This window comes from Gobius niger (assembly GCF_951799975.1).
Source record: "Gobius niger genome assembly, chromosome: 15".
Taxonomy (NCBI): Eukaryota; Metazoa; Chordata; class Actinopteri; order Gobiiformes; family Gobiidae; genus Gobius; species Gobius niger.
In genome coordinates, this window is record NC_136866.1 from 24,003,920 (window position 1) to 24,027,662 (window position 23,743).

General features: G+C 40.8%; 1 protein-coding gene across 1 annotated transcript in view; it reads right to left on the reverse strand.

Annotated features, from left to right (window-relative positions):
- The window catches only part of LOC306975376 (mitogen-activated protein kinase-binding protein 1-like), a gene marked incomplete at both ends in the record, with an annotated part of 42,944 nt that overhangs the window by 12,078 nt on the left and 7,123 nt on the right, over positions 1-23,743 (reverse strand). The window contains 20 exons of the mRNA XM_079572887.1: positions 119-252; positions 349-464; positions 2,753-2,935; positions 3,191-3,231; positions 3,538-3,692; positions 5,666-5,776; positions 7,057-7,120; positions 7,199-7,310; positions 7,389-7,464; positions 9,573-9,694; positions 10,891-10,961; positions 11,601-11,726; positions 11,944-12,035; positions 13,863-14,044; positions 14,121-14,243; positions 16,559-16,748; positions 16,869-17,029; positions 19,706-19,888; positions 22,395-22,532; positions 22,609-22,779. Coding sequence (XP_079429013.1) covers positions 119-252; positions 349-464; positions 2,753-2,935; positions 3,191-3,231; positions 3,538-3,692; positions 5,666-5,776; positions 7,057-7,120; positions 7,199-7,310; positions 7,389-7,464; positions 9,573-9,694; positions 10,891-10,961; positions 11,601-11,726; positions 11,944-12,035; positions 13,863-14,044; positions 14,121-14,243; positions 16,559-16,748; positions 16,869-17,029; positions 19,706-19,888; positions 22,395-22,532; positions 22,609-22,779 — 2,551 coding nt within the window. The remainder of the gene's footprint in view (positions 1-118; positions 253-348; positions 465-2,752; positions 2,936-3,190; positions 3,232-3,537; positions 3,693-5,665; positions 5,777-7,056; positions 7,121-7,198; positions 7,311-7,388; positions 7,465-9,572; positions 9,695-10,890; positions 10,962-11,600; positions 11,727-11,943; positions 12,036-13,862; positions 14,045-14,120; positions 14,244-16,558; positions 16,749-16,868; positions 17,030-19,705; positions 19,889-22,394; positions 22,533-22,608; positions 22,780-23,743) is intronic.

Sequence of the window (23,743 nt, forward strand, 5' to 3'; positions counted from 1 at the left end):
CGCAGACGCACTAACCAATTCAAGTTTGAAAACCAAAAAAGAAAGTTTAAACATTTATCTGCTGCCTTGAAATGAGCAAAAACAAGTTCATGTAGAGATTTAGAAGAAAAAACGATACCATTGATGAGGTGATCCAGGCTGGACTCTCTGCTGTCGTATCCCAGAGAACAGGCACTGTCCGGGCTGTCCTGGCTCTCGCTGCCTCTGCCCCGCCACTGCCCCCTGCTGGACGGCTCGGTCACAGAGTCGGAGCTGACGTGGTAACGGGACGAGAATAGAACAGATTAGGCGTCATACACAGGGGAGATTGTTCGTGTGAAAGGCTTTTGTCTGTGCTGCGGATTGTACCTGTCCGCCCTCTCCTCTGGGAAGGGCGGGACCTCTTCTGCTCCCAGGACGCTCCTGGACTGAGACGACCAATCGGAGCGAAGCCAAGCCCTGCGCCGCCTGGTTCTCTCGTCCACCTGCACCGACAAAGGCACAGCACATGCTTCAGCCAAGTCTTTTGCTCACTGATATGGGCATGAAAATTACAATGACATTTTTTCTAATCTCGCACACTCATGAGAAGCCATGGATTAAACAATTAAGACCACACACTTCCTGCTTTTAGGAGAGAATTACTGCTCTAGTGTGGCCCTGTCTTCACTCTACCAAGGTAGTTCTCAACTTTTCTGACTTGTGCACCCTTGGGCCTTTCATTTAGTATCTATTGCCCCGTATTTGATTTGTAAATAAGTAGTTTCAAGAACAATTGTGGATTTTGTGATGGATTCAGGCCAATATCTGTTACAGGAACACTCTCATTAAACACCAATATATCATCTCAAATCTTTGCCGGATCATGAAATAGTTCTCGGATCCTTTACCCTGAAAACCTGAAAGATGAGGGAATGCAGGGGATCAAAGTAAGCACTGTCCTTCACTCTTGATTTGTTATAAAGTGAATGACTAAAACCCCTGTATATGAGCCAAAATACAGGATATATAGGACTTGGACACAATATCGCAATACGTCTTTGCTGTGATGCACGTATTGTACTTAAAGGTCCTATATCATGCAAAATCGACTTTTTGGAGCTTTTAGCCATGTTGTTATGCTATTTCCTTATCAAAAACACCCCCAGAGTGGTTTGTGGCTTCATTCACGCAGCTCTCAGTAATCCTCCTGAATCCTGCTCTCTGAGCAGCTGCTCCGCCCTCTCCTGGTGAACGACTGAGTGTTCAGTTGTGTCGTAACAGCGGAACGGAAGTGCTCGGCATCTGTAATGTAATGCCTTACAGCGTGATTTTAATTTGTAAAATAGCTTTTTCATTATTTCTGTCGTAAGAGAGAAACAAAGAGAATTTTTTAAATAATTAAAAAAATAAAAAGGATGTGCCCGAGGTGCTTCCAGGTCAGCTGTGGCCAAAACAAACACATCCCCTGAGTGTCTGAACAGATCAGTCATGTTTGCGCTGCAGCTGGGAAGATGGAGCTCGTTGTCATCTATTCTGGACACACCTGTTCTTTATTCTTACCTAACGATCATGTCACGGAGAAAAAGAAGAGCGTTTGGCTACGAGGACGGGAGTTTATTCAACCTTTTTCAAGGAGAGGCCACTCGTCTAGCTGTTTTTTCTCCGGGATTCAGCAACTATCAGCCAAAATATTGTTTTTCTGTGATTGTCACTGATGGATGTTTGGTGAACCTTCGCCAGAACCAAAGTGGATTAACTTTTATAACCAACGCGAGTCCCACTATGTAAACAGCGATGGACCAGAGCGGTGAGTCAATCCAAACGCGGGTTAGCTTGTGTGTTAGCATATTAGCATGTGTGTTAGCCATTTATGAAGCTGTATTGCTGATGTCAACTCCGTATAACTGCATCGTGAAGCAATTTCACTTATTGCTGTTTATTTATATTACGGTAAAGTTGTATGTGCGGAGAGAGGGGGCGGAGTTAACTGAATCGAAGCGTTGTGTCTTCCGGGTTCGAAAAATACCTCCAGAAAACACTTCTATTTATCACAAAAATGAGTGCTCCATAGTGGTAGAGGTACAATATATCATATAAATGCCTATACTTAACTTTGGAATGGCTAAAATAGCATGATATAGATCCTTTAAAGTCATGATTGAAATACTTTTGATACTCAACTCTGTTCTAGAAACAAATGATGCAAATGTTTCTGACTTTACGTTGATAGTACTGCTTTAACCCTAAGTAACTCTTGCCCCTAGAGGCCATAGGCGCAACTGCCGGTGTTGCAGCAATTTGTGATTTTTTTTAACTCATTAATTGTCCGTGAGAGTAAATACTACACTGACAGAAAAGACGAAGGGAGAGAGGGATATTGTACATCCAATTACACAGTGGAGATAATTTTTTTTCACTCAAACTTGGCTGTAAATACTGCTTAAAGTGGCGCTAGCCCGCAGTTAGCTTTGCCCGTTAGCCTGTTAGCTTCTTCTTCGTGATTCAAGTTGCAATTGTTGTTTTCTGGACAGATACACCAGGGGGAGATGAAAGACCCTCCCAATCATCCCATTAACACTGTATTACCCCCAGAGGGACTACGAAAAGGATTTATTAAGGTAAACAAGTTACTTAGTACTGCTTTAATACCTGTTTTGGTGCAGATTAGTTTAATCTCTTTGAGTGCATTTTCAGCTTTTCCCAAATCCATAAAGTCACAGTCTACAGGATCTTTTTTCCTCGTGCTTTCATCACTTTCTTGTCACTTTTCTTTTGTTCTTTGCTTTCGTACCGGTGTGTCGTTCAGGTTGGACATGCTCCTCCTGTCCCGGCTCTGGACGGGGCTGCTCTTGTGTCCCAGTGTGTCCAGCTGCCTGAGGTCCAGCATCGACTTCACCATCAGCTCCAGAGAAACCATCCTGTGAGACCAGCGCCGCCGCGGACGATTCCTCTGCTCCGGGGCCACCGCCTTGGGCTAAAAATCACAGAAAATACAACAACCGTTTCCAACCAGTTTCCTTATGTGCCTCAGATTATTGTGTTTGTACTATATCCTAATCAAAGCCAGTAGTTTACATTATTGTTTCTACATGTTGGACCAGGTGAAGCGCTCCCATCCCGCTCCCTTTACAAGCCGGTTTCTTACTTTCTCATTCACACCAGCTCAAATCACAGCTCTCTCCCCAAAAAAAAGGGAAAATAAAGCCGTGTTTGTCAGTCTTTTTGATACCTTTGTGCGCTCCTCCCGGTCCTGTCCTTCATCCGAGCCACCTGCAGATAGAGAGAGACATTTTTTTAACCAACAATAAAATAATTACCCAAAGCCTTCAGAGCATTCAAATGTCAGTCACAACATTTACATGAAAATAGAGAGATGCAGCGGGCAACGGAGATTTCAAAAACAGGCACGGTGAGAACAGGACTGAAGCTGGGGGCCGTTCAAATCAGTGAGACACTTTTTTCCCCAGCCCAATTTTTTATCTTTTATCAAACTATTTCTTGTTAATATGGAAGATTGTTAAATGTGATTCACCTCGACTTGAATAAAAAGGAACAAAAACAAAATAAAGTGTCGACCTGTGCCCTCCTCCTCCTCCTCCTCCTCATCGTCGTCCTCGGGGCTACTGTCTGTGGACGTTACAGTGTGCTCTTCTTCTATGGCGTTGCCTTCAGGATCGCGGTCACTTTCAGAGGAGAGGCCCCCCAGAGGCAGAGCGCTGAACACCTCTCTCCTGAAAACATGAAACAAATTAAAGTTAGTGCGGCTTTTTGGTACCAAACATAATTACAAGTGAGTGTGATTCAGTAAAAAAAATAAAGAAGTTACACTCAATTAATTTTCTTGTGGTAGAGTAAATTGAATTTCCCTACATACACAGGGATGTTTGAGGGGCTGTGAGAGCTGGAAACATGTTCCAGCAACAGCTCAGAGAAGTCTCAGCGACTTTCACAATTTAAAATGCAGTAATTCACATATTGCGACTTTAAAAAGCTGCCACGGCTCCTCCTTAGTCGCACATAACTGCATTTGTATCAGAGTATATTCAACATATACATTGTATTAAGTTATACTACAAAAACTAACAATGTGAAAGTAGCTGTAAAAGATAAAATAATGGACCTTAAAAAAAAAAAAGCTAACACGGCCTTTGTTTATTTGGTCGGGACAGTGCATGTTAGTGAACACACATGGGACTCATGCATGTAACGCTGGATTGGCACCTTCACCTTCAACCTGGCATTGTTTCAATGAGCTTCTGCCATGTCAAAAGATTCAGCATTTCCCATCATCAATACAAGATCTTGGTGAAAAATGAATGAGAGTGTGACCACTGTGCAAAGCCTTCTCAAGCACATCTCAGAGATTCTCAATGGGGTTAAGGTCTGGATTCTGTGGTGGCCAATACATGTGTTAGAATGATGTCTCCTGAGTCCTGGCATTTTCATGATGGAATATGCCCCATGTGCCATCAGGGAAGAAGAAATCCACTGACGGAATAATCTGGTTATTGGGGATGTTCAGCTCATCTCATTCTTTGGGCACAGAGTGTTGCTGGACCGAGACCTGATTTTAACCGCGGCAACCCCGGATCAGAACCAGGTTTTTTTAATGACGATAACGAGCTGAGAATAGGTCTTTGGGAACTAAAACATGACGAGACGTTAATGAGTTTACGTCAATGAGACTAGACGAAAATGGGAGAAAGTGGTTGGTCAGACCATTCGCAAACAGAGCGTGGAGCAGGAGAACAAAACCACCACATGTGACCCCCAGCGTGGACTCGCATGATGCCTATGATGCGGGTCCTCGTGCTGCACGGCTCTTTCTCGTTCTCTTTCTCTCCCCGCTATCAGCATATGCCCGGTGCGGTGATGAGAGGACGAGGAGAGCGGGACCCTTTGGGGAAAAGTCCTGTTCACAATGACACTTCTGCCAGCGCCTATTGTGGTTTATTCTGTTTGTCAAAACCTATATAAAGCAAAGAGATAATTACTATTTATCGCAATTTCCAAAACTTATCTAAATTAATGATTACTTTTTATAATAAAACTGGCTGCAACTAACCATTATTTGGTAATCGATTAATCGTTTGGCTGTGAATGGTGCATGAAATTTGTATTTTCTTTTAAAAAATTATCACATGACGCTAAAGAGGCACCGCCTGAGGACATGTTGATGGAGTAAACTTAAAGTGAACGTTTGTTGGAGACTCTTAGCACTTATTCTGCTTCTGATTGGATGAGACAAAGACAGATATTTCTGAAATTTTCAAAACATGTACAAAACACAAAAAATACAGTTTTCAAGTCATTTTTGCTCTATTTCAGTGTTTATTAAACGATTAATTGATTACTAAAATAGTTGTCGACTATTTCCATTATCGATTAGTTGTTTCAGCCTTAAACTGACTAAAATCTTTTAGTTTCCGTCTGACTGAAACGGGGCTAAAACTATCACATTTAGAAATGACTAAAATGTGACCAAAACTTAAAGTATTTTCATCCAAAAGACTGAAAGGGCTGATCAGAACAGGTAAACCCAGGTGGCAGCATCTTTTTCTGGTCTGGCAGTGTGGATCTTTGATGAATGAATAACACTAAGACCGCGGCACGGAAAGCTCAAAAAGTCTATTTTCATTTTTTCTTTTTTCTTTTATTTGAGCAGAGATGTCTTTCCCTTAACAAATGAGACGTTCATGGTCACCTGGTGCCGTTGTCCCGGTGCAGGGGGGCGCCGGGCTCCTCTCTGAGCTGACAGAGCCGCTCTCTCATGTTCAGTGTGAGCTCAGGTGCCAGCCTCCACACAAAGATACAGCTGCGGATAAAAGCATTCGGACATTAAAAATTCATATTCCCATTTCGCTCTGACTGCGAAGGAAACTGTCGGCAATCGCGTCTCCGCACTCATTTCCTGCGTCTGGGAACGAGGTGGATTCAAATAAGCTGCCGGTGCCTTTGTGATTTCCTCACAATGGAGCGTTTGAATTTAAGGCTGTTTAAGGAGAACTGGGAGATAAATTATACAGGAGCTGTGGAATTAAATACTATATCGGCGTATTGTTTCTTCAGGGAAAGCACAAGTAGAAATAACACCGTTTTTTTTTTAATATCAGGACAAATCAAGTTCATGGCTTAATACATTTACAGCATTTAAGCATTTAAGCATTTGATAATCTGTGTGACTTAAACTGTTTAAATTAAAAGGGTTTATCTTGAATGTGAGTAGGTTTGGACAATCTCGAATATTTATTATAAGCTTGGTTTATAAAGTCTTTAAAAACATTGTCTGTTGGGTGTTTCTTTATCAAACCTGTAGTCACCAACAAATAGTTGCATTGAAGTTGCATTTTAAAGTCAGTAAATTTCTCTTTTTGTATATTGTTTCAATACGGTTCAAAGATTTGATTCATATGATTGTACAACTCTATAGTAGAGGTGGGCAATATATATTATGTTGGACGATGTGCAAATTTACAATATCTAGTTTACATTTTGAAAAAAAAAAAAAAAAAAAAAAAGAATGGGGAAGTAAATGTGCAAAAAATTGGGAAAACTTAAGAAAAAAATGAAAAGGGGATAAAAATTGGGGGAAAAATGGGAAACATGGGAAGAAAAAAAAAAAAAAGGGGGAAAATATGAGAAAATATACAAAAAAATGGGGAAAAAAAAATCTGAAATAGGAAAAAATGAGAAAAAAAATTACAAAATTGACAAAAAAAGAATTGAAAAAGGGGTGAAAAAATATTGAAAAAAAAAAATAATTAAGAAAAAAATCAGGGGGAATATTTGGAAAAAATTTAATAAAAAAATTAAAAGGGGGGAAAATAGGGGAAAAAAAATGGAAAATAAGATCCTTAAGTTAGGTTAGTAAAGTTAGGTTAGTAATCTAACCATATTAGCCAATTTCAGATGGTTTGCAAAAAAAACTGTTTCATCATCATTATCGAGACAGTCCCCAAGAATATTGAGATTTTCATTTTTGTCATTGTCTCTATGGCTCACCTACATAGTCTGCTCTTACATATTTAAATATAGGGGTGGGAAGCAAGATCAACGTTCAGCCCTGCCTATAACCTTGCACAGTGAAATGCTCACCTGTCCCCGGAGACAGAAATGAGATGCTTGCAATCATTCGTGAACTTGATCCCGGTGACGATCTCTGTAAGAAAACAGAACTAAAGCTACAGATCCTCACATTTCAAACCAATGCATTTTCACGGTGGGTTGTTTCGCTCACCCGAGTGCCCGAACACGGTCGCCACGCACTCCCCCGAGGAGAAGTCAACGATGCTGATGTTTTTATCAGAGCAGCTGGTGGCCACGTACCGACCAGATGGATCTATTTGAACCTTGCAGGACATAAAACAATCACGAGCTTGTTTTGTTTTCGAACTGAACGGTCAGAGTTTGGCTGTGAATCACCTCACCTTCAGCAGACTGCCATCTTCACTCAAGGAGCCTTTGTAGAGCTTCTTCTGTTTGCCGCTGCTGATGTGGAACAGTCTGCGCACGGGACAAAGAGGACGTGGGCAAATTATGTCGTGAAAGTTAATCTTAATGTTCACACCAAGGACCTCCTTACACTGGGAAAGTCAAATACTGAGTGAAATAATCTAAAATAAAGCTTGCCCTGAGGAAAGCCTGTGAGGCAAAACACGTTGGCTTTTTAATCCAGTTAGCCGTGTAAAACAAAGGCTTTTTAATCAACTATTTCTACGTTTTTCAGTGCCTCAGCTTTTTGCACCATTATAAAATAGACACACTTGCCGTTAGGTAAATGCTTACCAAGAGTTCTTTTATTTTATTCAAGACTATTAACATTGTAGATTCACACTGAAGGCATTCATTTATGAATGAACACATATGGAATTATGTTTAAAACAAAAAAAAGGTAAAAATCAACTCATTACCTGTACCACTCCATGAGCTTCATGATGTATTCACCAGAAAATGTTTTCACTGACACTTTAACTCTTACCCCCCACCAGTGTTAATTTCGTCGACTAAAATATTTAGTCTTAATTGTAGTCAAAGTGATATTTTTGACGACTAAAATTGGACTAAAACTAAACAAAAAGTTTTTCATGAGACTAAAACTATGACTAAAATGTCCAGATATTTTAGTCGACTAAAATAAGACTAAATAAAAATGAAAAGGAGAGACTAAAATCATCCAAACTTGTATTGACCGTCTGAAAGAGCCTCAGATCATGTAAATTCTCTGCCAAAGGATCAGCTCTGAGCTTTGTTCATGTGGAGCAGCTCCATGAAGCAGAGGAACAAGATTAAACATGATTATAATGAATATTATCAAATCAAAGTCGACTAAATTAGTCTTAAATTTAGTAGACTAAATAGACATGCAATTTGAGTCGACTAAAACTAGACTAAAATTGAAACGTTTTTTGAGACTAAATCTCGACTAAAATTAAATTACATTTTAGTCAAAAGACTAAGACTAAAACTAAAATAAAATATGTTGTCAAAATTAACACTGCCCCCCACCTGAACTGAGCACATTTTCTCCATCAAATCAAAAAGCTTCTTGAAAAAAAGCATTAAAATAGTGACGAAAATGAGACAGAAATGAGGATGAAAACACAGCAAAAAAAAGCATCAAGAGTGAAAAAAAGCAACAAAACAACTGACAAAAACGCATCAAAACAGGCGGGTGAAAAAAGTATGAAAAAGCAACAAAAACGCAACAAACAAGTGACAAAAATGCAACAAAACAGACGACAAAAAAGTGATGAAAAAGTGACAAAAAACACACCACAACAGTAGCCTGGCTATCGTCAGACAAAATATCACATGTTATATTCAGTCTGGGGACCACCAATTCATTTTCTGATACTAGAGGTGTGGTTTACGATCGTCCATAGCCGTAGCCGTAGCCGTAGCCAATCGTATCACCGTATCCGTTAATGGATGACCTACCTGCTGTAAACCTTCGAGCTAAACTATTTAGGTCTAAAGCTTGATCGAAAGATGGCGTCGCGTCTGCTGCTGTCATGTTGGAGCCGTATATAAACGTATATTTTTTATCCGTAAACAAGCTACAGGCTTCCGTATATCGAATAGCGCGTCCTTGTCTTGCCATCCCTCCTCGTTCTGTGGTTGGTCCCAAATCCATGTGAAGATTTTGGCCATGGTGCCCAGGCTGCTGTGAAGTTTGAAATGATTCGAGCACACACAGCAGCATGGGTGCTCCCAGGCTACCACAGCAGAAAAGCAAGGCGACAGAAAATGTATGAAAAGGCAACAAAACGGGAGACAAAAAAGCGACAAAAATATGATGAAAAGTGAGGCCAACATGAGGAAAAAAACTTAGATCCGTTTGTTGGCTTAGCTTTCAAGTGAGGCGCTGCACTGGTCTATTAGGCTGTAACCTTTTAGATTTGGATAAAGCTGAACAGGAGAAAATGCGCTCGGTTAAAGCGAAGGGTAGAGGTTAAACCAAGAATAGTGGAGGCCATTTTGAAGAATTTAAAATATAAAAACAAAATTCGAGTTATTTCACCCTTTTTTGTTTCCTACATAATCCCATAAATAGTATTTCCTTACTTTTGACGGATCCTGTATATAAAATGATGTCTTGACTTTGTACCGACCTGATGCAGCGGTCCTGACAGCCCACGGCGGCGTATCTGGAGGTCGGGTCCACGCTCATGTCGTACAGCGTGCTCTTCTGCACCGAGTGATGGGAACGCCGAAACTCAGTGCCTCTATCAGTCTGAGAAAACAGGGGGAGGGAACATTTCATTTGCACTCCCTGTAGGGAAATTAGACCCACATTTCAATGTTATTAGGGAAGCACGACTGGCTCTGGCTTTGTTGCTCCTACTTTTGTTTCATTCTTTAAAGGGGCTAGACACAAGTAAGCCATTTTATACTCACTACTGCCACCTCAGGTCATGTGTGTAACTGCACCTTCTATATTAAGCTCGTGCATGACGGCACTTTTCGAGGCAGTTGTGGTGAACAGAACTGAGCTCATTCTACACATTAGGACATTGTTGGAACATGTAGGGGGAGGAAAATACTCAATTTTAACATTTGTAAACTCTGTATAGTCCCTTTAAGTTGAAAAATATGCTAATGCTCATGTACTTGTACAGGAGTTTTCCATGATAGAGAAGTGGTTAATGAGCAAAGCGTCACTAATCCAGTACATTGACAACTTAATAAAGTTGTCAATGCTATTGCTCAATTAAACCCTTAACTCCCACCTGAACCGAGCACATTTTCTCCAGTTTGGATTTACCCCAGTCCAAAAGCTTCTGGGAAAAAGCTGTGAAAATAGCAACAAAACTGAGACGAAAACAATGATGGAAATGTGACAAAAAAGCGAGAAAACATTGACAAAAAGTGACGAAAAATGTATGAAAAAGTGGCAAAAATGTCATCAAAAATGGACAAAAAAATGACAAAAATGTGACAAAAAATGATAAAAAATTGATTAAAAAATCGACGAAAAAATTACCAAAAATGTGACAAAAAATTACAAAAAATGTACAAAAATGTGATAAAAAATGTACAAAAAAATTACAAAAATGTGACAAAAAATTATAAAAAAGTTATCAAAATGAGTTGAATACCCAACAAAAAAATGATGAACTTAACTCAATCATTAACACAAAATGGTATAATTTATAAGGACTAGACCTACATCGGATAAACTGAAAGGCTTTTGTTTACAGGCCCAACACTTTCCGCCCTGAATCAAATCGCTGACCTGATCTCACTTTCATAACGTTACGCAACTGTAGAGGAACAAAAAACCTGCCCCAGTGACCCAAAAGCAACAAAGAGTGAGACTGCAGAGTTCAGCGATTTGCGGGGATTGGTTATGAAACCGGTTTTATAAAGCCAAAGCAAAGAAATGGTGCATGTTTATTCCGAATCTGTTACGTTTGTGGGTCTTCTTACCTTGTGTGCAGTGCGGAAGTAGACGCTCTTGTCCGCTCCACAACTGATCACTCTCACTTTGTCGTCATTGGCTAAAAGAAAAGGAATTGATGAATATTAATTAGTAAATCTCAATATAAAATCGGCAGGTGTGGTGTTCCCCAGGGAGCTATATTAGGCCCCCTTCTTTTTATTCTAGAAGTAAACACTAAAGCTTGTTGATAAATTGTTTGAAGTAGCAGACAATAACAGGAAAAACAATATGATTAGGTTTTGTTCAAATATAAGCTGGAAGAATGTTGAAAAGGTACATCCATGTATAAACTCGTCCATTAGAAAAGATACAGAAGTTGTTTTAACTTTCGAACAACTCAGCTAAACAAGTGATATTTACTAAAGTCAATAGTAAATCGACTAGTCAACGTTGATCAGTTCAGGGTTTGGAAATTTCAAATTGATGGAAAACCTAGAATTGACCAGTAGCTCGAGAGATTTGCCTTTCGACTTTCCAAATTCACCCCAACAGGCCGATACAAAAGCCGAATCACGACAGACACTGCACCGAGCCATCCGCCCCTCATTTGTCAACTAGACCCAGAGATACTTGAACCGCTCCCCTTGAGGCATGGACTTAGATTTTGAGGTGCTGATTTTCATTCCAGCCACTTCGCAATCTGCCCCGGATATTTCTTCTTTTTTTTTTTTTTTTTTTGCAGAGAAATATCGCTCACCAGTGAATCTGACGGCTGTGATGGAGGAGGAGTGTTCGTCCAGAGTCTGCACCAGGCTGTAGTCTCTGTCTGCGTCCAGCACATGGATGAGACGGTCTCTGCTCGCTGTGGCCAGGAACTTCAGACCTGACCAAAAAAACAAACACATTCTGCTATTATAGTCTTTTAGTAACACAACAAATGTGTATCTACGCCACATAAAATGGTCTACTGGTGTAAATAGGTTGAGATAATATGATATAACATTTGCCAAGTAAAGTGTATGGGAAGTAGGAATTCTATGGCTGAATTTGGCCTTTTAACTAACACTGTTCATGTTGCTTCATATCACAGTAATACGGACCTGTGTCTGGTTTGCTGTACTCCAAACAGAGGATCTCAGCGTCATGGGCCTCCACTTTGAGAATCTCCTCCATCTTGCTCAAGTCATGAACTCTATGGAAAAATATACTTGCCTTAAAACAAATTAAGTGTGTCAATTGCCTCAAAAAGCGCTTCACTCTGCGAGTTGTGGTTCAGTGGCTGCGTCCGAAACCATCAAATTATAGCGTCTAAGCACTAACACAAACAACTATTCCTTAAACTTTCATGGGGTCAACTGTTAGATCTCTATGCAGTTAGTGAACTAGAGCTTCAGAGCTGTTTTGCACAATCCGACCGTCCTTACTCAGGGGAAGGGGAAGTGACATCACCAACAGCTGCTTTTCTTCTTCTTTAAAGTTATCGGTGTTTAGGGTTTTATTTTTTGTTTTATTTTCTGTTTTATTTCATTTTATTTTTTATTATTTATTTATTTATCTATTTTTTCATTTTTGGGGACTGCTTTTTACGCAATTTTGAGTTTCTCTACCCATCATAAGGGAAATGGGGATGTGGGTAACAAAAAGGGTATAAAATGAAAGTGTAACGCATGCAAAAAAAGTTCAAAATGCCAATGCAATGTAACACTTAAATAAATAAAAAATTGATCACAAAAAAAAAGTTATTGGTGGAGTGCAGGCCAAACAAAAGTGCATGTTGCCCCCTACTGTATAGTGTCCAACAACATAGTGTCCAAACAAAGTGTCCAAATGAGCCCTTTAGTGTTATTTTATTTCAACAGCTATTTCATAAAGCTACAGTAGCAAATTAGCCATGTGGCTAAAGTTTCAACTAAATGAAAACAAAAGCACAAACTGCCTTCATTTAAGCCGTTTACTGAGGCGACTCTTTAACAAACTGACATGTGACTGTGCTCTGGTGACGGCAACATGTATTATGTCACTTTTATAAAGTTTGGCTTGTCCAGAATCTTTTCTTTTTTAAATTATTATTATTATTATTATTTTTATTATTAAATGTGCACCTGTCAATCAACAGTGGTTGCGCATGAATCACTCGAGGGTGGGGCGGAAGGGGGTGGGGGGATTTGGCGCAGTGGCTTATAGGATGGCACATAGCTCCTAATCACCAGTTAGTTAGCACCAGAGGTCCCTATGCTAAAGTGGCTATGATAGTTAGCATCGAGGCTCCTTTTGCTAACTGACAGCCCAATTCAGAAGCATCTTGTCATGGCGGACGCTGACGCACATCCGGTTTGGCGTAAGACCTCTTACCAATCTGCTCGTTTCGGAAGGGGCCTGTGTATCAAAGCAGCTCATTAGCTCAGGGCGTTTCAGTGGGTCCCCTTGATAGCTTTAAGCACCGCCCCGCTAAACCATGGATATTTCCTGGTCTATACTTTGGCGCGGTAAACCATAAGTGAAAACTAAATGTGCTACATTTCCCCCATTTTTCTGACTTAACCGGTGTCATATGGTGCTAGTTTTGCTAGTTTTGCTGCTCCTGGCTGTGGGAAGAGTAAGGAGCGCAATCTAGAGCAAATAGTTAGCCTAGCTAAATTGGCTCTGTCTGAAGTAAAAAGATGCATTGTCCTGCCTTTGAGTAGTAGCGCTTCGTAGACCAGAACCAGAACTACAAGAAAACAAACCTGCTTTTTTGGTCTATGATTGATCATCAATATCAGATGTGCAAATAATCAAAATGCAACATGCCTGTTTGAAACTTGTATTGCACTCATGATTGTGTTGGTGCTCCACTCATGCATAGGAGAAGCCGCAATAATAAAGTTTTCCCACAAGGTGTCAGTGTTCAAACAGAATGAAGTAGCTCTGATGATTCGAGACTTTTTGTCAGCAAAGCTTTGAAGTGTTACAAGGCTTCACTCGCCCATCAGTCCTGTACCACAAATAAAAGCACAGATAAAGTTCAAGACATGTCTACCTCAGAATGCCGTTGCGGTCTCCCGACGCCAGGTGTTTGCCATCGGGGCTGATAGAGATGGTCCGAATGCCCGCCCTGGTCTCCGCCGGGTGCCCCTCTACACTCTTATCTGCATTGTTGGAACATTCTAAATCCACCAAAGAAGACGAGTTCCCATCGACGTGCAGCATGTTCAACAGGTCCTGAAGTAAAAATGGACAGAATTGATGACACGGAGCAGAAAGAGGACTAGAGATAGAGCTACGTCGTCACACTCACAGCGCTGAGGGGGTTTGGAGTCTGAGGAGAATCCAGGGCCCACATTCTGATGGTGTTGTCGGACGAACAGGTGAGGAAGGATCCGGAAGGCAGACCCAGAGGACTTTGGACATCTGGAAACGTCTGGGAACAGCACACAAATACATTAAGTAAGTAAATGTAGACAGGATGTGCTTCATGATCCACAAAGCAAGATCGGCAGACAAGAAAGAAGGGATAGTATTATATTTCATGATATTCAGAAAGTTAGATTAAACGTTTTGGTTTCTCAAATTGTGAACCAATCCTTTCTTAGGACTCTCTAACTGGGAGGTAGGGCTGCAAGATATGAGAAAAATGTAGATGTTTGATAGCTGTCCCTCTAGCATAGAACCTCTGACCCTCAAGATGACTTATTACAGAAATCAGAGAGCACTTTGTCACATTTCTAGTTTTTTAACTATAAAAGTATTAAACACTGCTTCAAAGTTTCCAAACAGAACACCTAATTAGGTCATACTGTACATTGTACACACTGCACTGTACAAAGTATTGCATGGACTTGCCCCGCCTCCATTGCAGGATCTTATTAAGACAAAGTCTGTGAGTGGGATGGGCACCAGGGCATCAGCTTGAGGAGACTGAGGTTCCACACAGGCCTCCTCTGGACAGACTGTGCTCTCTGTCAAAGGCACCAAGTACTGGAATAGTCTTCCTCTATCAGCAAGAGAGACTTTAAACAGTGGCTAAAGGAACACCTGGCCTGTGAACACTTTTAGTTGTTATTGTATTTGTAGTGATTTGTTGCTACATTTTGTAAATTGTAATGGATGGAAACTAGCATCACTGCTATAATCTGGCATATTTACAGTGCACATGTGCAACCGTTCATTAAAATGCACTGTCCCTATACTTCTCAAGTGATCTCTCGAACGATACACTTGTTCAGGCAGAGGTGTAAACTGTATGTGCAGGCTAAAGTATTGGCTAGAATCAAATGTGCTCCACCAATGTCAAAACAGTATTGTTTAAAAGTTTTTGCTCGCCTCTGTATGCAGCGCACCTTCGGCACAGCTACAAGAAGAGCATGCAGGCTCTGACGGTGCCATATAAATGAGAATAACATTGAAAGTACCAAGGCACAGCTGTGCCAGTGAGATGTTTGTCAATTGTGGAATAAGATCTTGTGCAGCTGGTATAAGGCATTGTATCTATGCATTTATGTCTAGAGTCCTTCATCAGACTGTATTATACACGCTTTGGTCTGCCCATGGAAAAAGCTTGGTCAGGTTTATATCAAGATTGCTGCCTGTATGTGTAAATAATGTATGATGTAACTTTTTTTAACCATTATTTACTTTTTCTTTTTAATGCTATGGACCAGGATTCAGTGTCCTTAAAGGGATATTTCAGGATTTTTGACATAGGACCTCATTTCCTAGTTATCCAGTGTTGCTGATTTCTGGAGATATTTTTTTTTGTAATTCAAGCAGTTCTTATGTTTGAAGAGTTTCGTGGCGCTAGGCTAGTGCAAGGCTAGCGCATTTCTACGATATCAGCTAGCCTGCATTAAAAACAGTCTGACCCGCTCCACAGTGCACCTGAGGCAAATCACTTATAACGCCAGACTAACCATATAAATGTTTGTGTCGATAGAATAATTTGGACCATTTTGCATTTAAAACAACTTGTATTTGAGCAGCATCAGCTTCGTGGTTGTATAAGCTACGCAGCGGCGGAGTGATCTGCTAGAAAATAGTCCCTCAAAATGCGATCATTCATGTGATGCAAGGTCAGTTATATTCCAAAAAATATTCTATGGACACAGACATTTATATGGTTAGTGATTTGCCTCAGGTGCACTGTGGAGCGGGTCAGTCTGTTTTTAATGCAGGCTAGCTGATACCATAGAAATGCGCTAGCCTAGCACAAGCCTAGCGCCACGAAACTCTTCAAATATAAGAACTGCATGAATTACACACAAAAAATGTCTCCTGAAATCAGCAACACTCTGGATAACTAAGAAATGAGGCCCTATGTCAAAAATCCTGAAATATCCCTTAAGTTTAGCTTTACCTAAATCTAAAGGTTTACACAGCCTATATTCCAATGTAAGACCTCCAAAACTGATCTAAATGGATCCTTTTCCTTGCATTGTTGCCATGTTGTCATTGGTTTATTGACACTTTTTCCATCGCTTTCTTTGTTGCGTTTTCTTCCTCATTATTCTTTTCTCGTTTTCCTTTTGAACAAAGACGTCCAATGCCATCTAAACTGACCTCTGACACAATGGGAATGTGCCAGACGCAACACTCTTTAACTTCAACAACAGCTGAAGCAGTTATCTCACTAAGACCTTGCAGATTGCTCCCGTGGCTCTGATAAATGACGTCAAATGAAGAGGATAAATATAATAAACTGCTGAGAAAAAAAAAACACATCCTCCTCATTGTTTTTACCTCCAGGTCCCAGACACAGGCGCCGTGGTAAAGCGCTGAGTGAACCTTCCCCACTCTGTTGAGGTCCGTCACGTCCCACACATACAGGCTGTGGTCGTTATACACGCAGGTGACCCAGCGCCTGACCGGGTCGAACGCCACAGCGAGGGCGTCCGGGTATTTGGCGTCCATTTTAGAGCTGAACACTTGGCTACGGAGACACAAGCACAGCTCACATAAGCTCAAGGCTCAGCTAATTATCGCCGCTGCCAACGCCGGAGGAGGCGCAGGCGGCGGCGCGTGCCAGGGGAGGGAGGCTGTGCCGAGTCACCTGCTGTGGTCGGGCGCGGGGCTGACGGAGCCGAGAGGGTGGGGGCGGGGCAGGGTGCAGATGAAGCTCAGGTCGAAGGTGCCGAACGCTCGGACTGTCCCGTCAGCGCAGCCGCAGAAAACCAAGTCCTCGGAGACACACAGAGACTGAGCCGTGCCGGTCTGCGAGAGAAGAAGACAGAAATTCAAAACATGTGGGAGAAATGATTTGGGGTGAGAAGAAACTCCAGCTTTTAGGAGCAGCTGGCTGGTCGTGCGAGCTAATCACTTAAAATCTATTTTAAAAAGTAATTCATTATGCAAAAATTAATTCCTAAATGCCATGAAAAGCATTTAATTGGTTTCAAACTGAATTTAACTCAAAATATCTTGGGGAATAATGACATAATGGCAAGTATTTATACTGCAAACATTTGTCAAAACGAAAAAAATTAAGTCTCCAAAAAAAGCTGCTTGTTATACTGTATCTAAATTGCTTTTGACTATCAAACTTTCCCTTTCCTCTGTCTGATTAAATGTTTTCAGATATTAAAGGAATAAATTACCGCCATGTGGCCACACCGCCTTTGCTCTGCCCAATCCCCTCAGACCTTGGAAGCTAAGCAGGGAAGGGCCTGGCAGGACGTGGATGGGAGACCGTTTTGGGAACACCAGGAAGCCTAGCGAATGTGCAGACAGGTTGCCTCGCTTCTGTCAGTCTACCCCAGGGCAGCTGTGGCTACAATAGCAACTTGTAAGGAGTGAACGAATAGTGCAATGTAAAGAGTCTTTGAGTGTCCAGAAAAGCACAATATAAAACCAATGCATTGTTATTATTATAAAATACACAGCTTTTTGCGCTTGTAGCATTAAAAATATTTGTGCATTTAAAAGAAAAAAAAAAAGAACTTCAGGGAGGGGTCTCCCGTTGGTTCCCAGAGTCAGGACTAAACACAGTGAGGCTGCGTTTCAGGTTCATGCAGCTAAAATCTGGAACAGTCTTGATGAGGATGTGAGACAGGCCTCAACTCTGATTATGTTCAAATCCAGGCTGAAAACAGTTCTTTTTACCCATGCATATTTTATCTGCACTCTTGCCTTTTACTGTAATATATATATATATATATTTATGTTGATATTTTATTGATTTTATCTGCTTTCTTTTAATTTTATGCAGCTGTGAAGAACTTTGAATTGCCCTGTGCATGAATTGTGCTCTACAAATAAACTTGCCTTGCCTATTAAAAGCATTACATTTCTTTTATACAAAAATGGCTTAAAAACGCTTGAATTATTGAAATTTATTGCCTCATTTCAGGTGTTTTTTTCTCATCTCAAAGCCACACCGTGTAGAATTATACCCAATAAAAAAATTGAAACACAAGCATTTATTTAATGACAGATATTTCCATCATTGAAAACTTCTTCATGAATGTAAAAAAACAAACATGGGCGGCTCAGCTCTCCTGAGACATGACTGTAACTTTACTGAGAGTGTTTACGTCTCCAGCTTGTCTCCATGGAGATGTGACTAAAGTCGGCAGAATCTGAGATTAACAGGTCCTCATCTAAATCCATTCTTTGATTAAACACTGCAGTAACAGCATTTCCTGTGTCGAGCTGGTCAATAGGTTTTGCTCTGATGGCAACAGCATAGTGCAAAATGTTACTTGGGTTTTATTAGAGAAATATATCTTGCTTTTCGGTTACTGTAAAGAAGAGGTTGGTGGAAGCCTGATATTGACTATGGCGACGTGTTGTATATGAATGCTCCTGTACAGTGTTTTGGGTTGTTGGACAGTGTGTATCATGGGGCTCTGCACTTCATAACCAACTGTCGGCCTCTTACTCACCACTGTTTGTTATACTCTGAAGTGAACTGGGTTGGACTTCAGGCTCGTCGACTTTCTCATTGGTACGTTTTTATTTACAAGGCGCTTCTTGGAAGGCTGCCCTCTTTTTTATCTATCTGTTCTAATGACACCCTGCAGTATGTTGTGCCTAATGTGCAGACTGACTTGGGTTACACTGCTTTCACGTATTCAGCTCCATTTAAGGGGGCGTGGCTTCGCCGAGGGGGAAAACAGAATCTTATTTGTCCACTCTTTTAGCCATTTTCTGGTAGAATATGAACTTATTTATAACACATACATAACATCAAGTGTAAATCGGGCCCATATGGATATTTTGTCACAGCAGATTGTTCAGCAGAAGTGAAAAAACGGCAGTCGTAGCTAGCGCTAGCCAACTATTAGCATTAGCCCGATGCTAATATGAAGCATCAAGTTAGCATTCTCCGATATTTATGTATTTATGGGCTGTTGAACCACTTTGCTCCTCTCCATGTCTTTGTATTTTTATTTAGCAGAAAACTATATTCATATTTCTGCATTTGTTAAAGCAGTTTTTGAATAATTAGAGAAAGTTCAGATCTTTCTCCAAATTGTTTTCCCCTTAACTGTTTTCAAACGTGACCATACATGGGTGACCATATAAACCTGGTTAAATATAGGCTAAATAAAAAAAAGAAATACAGAGTGCCTTTAAGTGTACAAGTGAATTTCTCCAATTGTAAGCGAATAAATGCTTGTTCCATTGGCGCTCGTATTTCAAGGCAGCCCAAACCTTAAAGTCAGCATAAATTACAGCATAAGCCATTCAAGATAAGACGGCATTTTCTTCCAACACATTTTTGAAAATACTCTCACTCAGTTTATCCGCTACATCGAATAACCTCAATGTCTCTCCCCCCTTTCAGTCGTAGCTGTCTGGTCTAATGAAGCCTTTGACCCAAAAATCCCTCAGCACATCCAAACTCCAGTGAATGTGTGTGCTCGCTGGGTTTGTGCAAAAACTCACCCGCAGGTCCACCCACTTGTCGAGCATCCTCCTGTGGTTGAGCTCACACAGGAGCCCGGAGGAGGTGATGCAGAAGGCGGAGTCAGATTTGGAGCCACGGCCGCACGCCACGGCGCAGAAGAAGTTGTTCCGGAGGTCTCCCAGCAGCCCCGAGCGCCCCAGCAGCGGGACGGGGGCACCAGACTGCACGGGGCAACCAACAAAAGGGAACATATTACAGTTTGCTTACTTTGTACAACCTTCTTATGTTAAAATCAAGCGCATGGACTTGAAACTTGTCAACCCAAGCTGGTAAAGCGCAATACAAGACAGTGTAATATAGATCAAACAGTGAGAGGCCTTTGAAACCGTGTCAGCCTTATGCATAATGTAAAAAGAGGAGGAGAACAATACAAAAATGACCTATTTCTGTGCCATTTGTCCGTGGGGGGATCTGGCTAATTTAACTAAATGTTTCCATGGTAACAGGTGTTGCCTGAGGGTAACGCTACTCCAATTAACCAACAACAGGCTAAAATGTGTGCTTTTTATGTAGCGCTTATGAAATCAAAGTACAAAATACAGAGAGAGAGAGTTACAGAAAGAATAAAAGATGAAGATGAACAACAGATGGCGCAGGGTCACAGCGACAGTAAAGACAATATCCATATTACAAGAAAATAAATATTGCAATTCAGGCTCCAACATTAGTAACAACTTTCACGTACTTTAATAATATAGCTTGGGATTGTACAAAAGGCTTTTTGGGAGCTTTAAATATTGTAAATATTGAATGGTAACAGGTGCTCATCATATAATTAGAATATCATGAAAAAGTGCATTCACTTCTGTTATTCAACTTAAAGGGGTTAGATGCAAGTTGGCCATTTTATACTCACTACTGACACCTCAGGTCATACATGTAACTGCACCTTCTATATTAAGCTCGTGCATGACGGCACTTCAGACCCGAAGTAACACGTCTTTGAGTGACAGTGCAGGATTTTAGAGGCAGTTGTGGTGAACAGGTCTGAGCTCATTCTAAACATTAGGACATGGCTGGAACATGTAGGGAGAGGGAAAAAAACATAATTTTAACATTTTCTAACTCTGTATTGTCCCTTTAAACTGTGAAACTAATATATGATAGACTCATTACATGCACAGTGTCAACCCTTTGTTTGTTATCATTCGATTATTATGGCTCACAGCTTGTAAAAAATGGACTGTAAGCCATAATCATCAAAATTATAATATTAAAGGCTTGACATATGTCACTTTTCATGTAATGAGTCTACAGTGGTCCCTCGTTACGTTCTAAAAATAACCGCAATAAATGAAATCAGCGAAGTAGACAGCTTGATTTTTTACAGCTATTATATATGTTTAAAGGCTGTAAAAACCCTTACCACACACTTTACACACTTTTCTCACTAGTTCACACGGGTTCTCCCTTATGCCTTTACGCCCTATTAGCTCAGGTGAGCGCCAAATGCTAGCGGTGTATATTTTCGCGGAAGAGACAGTAAACGCGGAGTCGGACCTGCTGATGCCCGGACTGTGCTGCTGTGACCACGTCGTGCGCTGATGTATTGACGGCCCACAGAGATCCTCTCTGCAGCGAGAGGAGGCTCACTCTGCGACTAGCCAATCAGGACGCAGAACACAATGCGCGTATGGCGTTCATACGCTGTAAAAAAAATCATGCAAAATTGTACTAAAAATAAATTCGTGATACAGCGAGGCCGTGTTATAGCGAGGGACCAATGTATATCATAAATTAGTTTCACATTTTAAATTGAATAAGAGAAATAAATGCACTTTTTCATGATATTCTAATTATATGACAAGCGCCTGCATATAAGGTGTTTATTTTAATCTAGTTTTTAGTCTAAAATGTAATTTAGTTTTGGTCAAGGTTTAGTCAAATGATTCCATTCAATTTCACTTTAATGAACACAGCTCTACTAAATTCACATACGACTAAAACTGCATGTGAATTTAGTCGACTAAATCAAAGATTAATTTAGTCAAATTTTCTATCTATAATGTTTATTATAATCACATTTAAAGGGACTAGATGAAAGTTAGCCATTTTATACTCACTACTGCCACCTCAGGTCAAAGGTGTAACTGCACCTTCTATATTAAGCTCGTGCATGACGGCACTTCGGACTCGAAGTAAAACCTTTTGAGTGACAGTGCAAGATTTTAGAGGCAGATGTGGTGAACAGGTCTGGGCTCATTCTACACATTAGGACATTGTTGGAACATGTAGGGGGAGGAGTTTTTACATTTTTTAACTCTGTATAGTCCCTTTAATCAACGTCAACTGCTTCATGGAGCTTCTCCCACATGAATAAAGCTGTTTCTTTTTTACTCGAATAAGACGTTCAAAATGAAGAAAATAGATTTAAAAAATGAAATTTAATGGATTTCAACCAAGTTTATGGTGGAAGTCCTGAGAAAGTTCGAGTTAAAAATGCATCAATGGTGACTATCTGTAATACTGATTACTTTGGAAAGGGCTAATAATAATCCCTTTAGAGATGGATGATTATTCCTCATCATCTCCACTAATCTCAACACATTTTACTGTATCAATCCTGAGAAAATACAGTTTGAAGATGCTGCCTGAGATGACTGTACGCTCCATAATGGCAAACATCGATCCTGAACTCTTATTAGGTTAAACTGTATATACTTTTACCTTATTGGTTTTACAGTGATCCAAATACCAGAATTTGATGTGTCGGTTTCCCACGGTAATAAAGTAGGAGTTGTCTTCAGAGAAAGACACGCCCGTCACTTTGCTGGACACTTTGTTAGCAGCGACCACCACATCTTTCTGTAAAACACAGGAGAAATGTGATGAAATACAGTGATATCCGTACTGTGGGTGATAATGTAACCGTGATACAGACCTTCCAGGCCCACACGTTGACCAGCATGTCGTGTTGGTTCCCCACGCTGACCACGTATTTGCCGTTCGGGGAGAAGGCCACGCAGGAGACGCCATATTTGTGACTCTGCAGCTCGGCCACCTGCCGCTGCTCTGCCACATCCCACAGCCTCACGGCAGGTAAGTGTCCGCTCTGAGGGAAGGAACAGAGGAGACCAAGTGGTAATGGGTAATGAAAAAAGGTATTGATCAAATCTCTGTAGAATATTGTGGAGGGGGTTAAGAATTCTAAGAAGAGATACCCAGAACTCTCTATGATTGTCAATAGTGTAAAAATCTATATTCACATCTCGATTCTGCACTGGTTAGATGGGTCCAGTTCAACAGGGAGGAGTGAGGATAAACATCTGTTGTTTCTACTGTACGTCGACTATTTCACTCAGATATTGCAAGCCCATCCTATAAAAATTCCCTTTTAGTCAGGATTTTCCGAATTTAGATCAATTTTACTATGAATTTTGGACTTTTCATATCTGTAATGGAGCATACGGTCTTTAAAATGGTTTGGTAAATTATTGCATTAAAGGCGCTATACCTGATATTTTTTTCTCGTGATGTAACGAAATTTGCTTTGTCCTCCTTTAGTACATTGTAAACTCAGACATTTGTGGGAAAAACATTGCGCCCTAGAGCTGTGGTTCTCAAGCTGGGGCTCGGGACCCCCAAGGGGGTCGCGAGACAAATTTTGGGGGGGTCGCCAGATCATTTAGGTAAAATATACGTATTTTCATTAGCATATTATCTAATGTTTTATTGTAGCATGTGTTTGCTATTTCACCAGAGTGCCATTATTTGATCGTAGTTTGATGAATTTTATTTCAACCATTTGTTTTTTTCTTTGTTTTTTAAGAATTATGTAGGCTAATGTTCCTATTTTTCACGGTAAGACCCGGGCGGGGGTCACGAACTCCCCCGCGGCTCCAAAAGGTTGAGGAGCAATTATAGCATTTCTGTGAAAGTGATCCTGAAAGGGAAGGCGGAGGTGCTGACCAGTGCAGGACACCATGCTCTGAAACAGGGCAGTGCATCATTTCAGAGGATCAGAGGAGCACTGAAGGCAGGTGCTACGGTTCCCCCCACCTCCAAAAACATGCTGG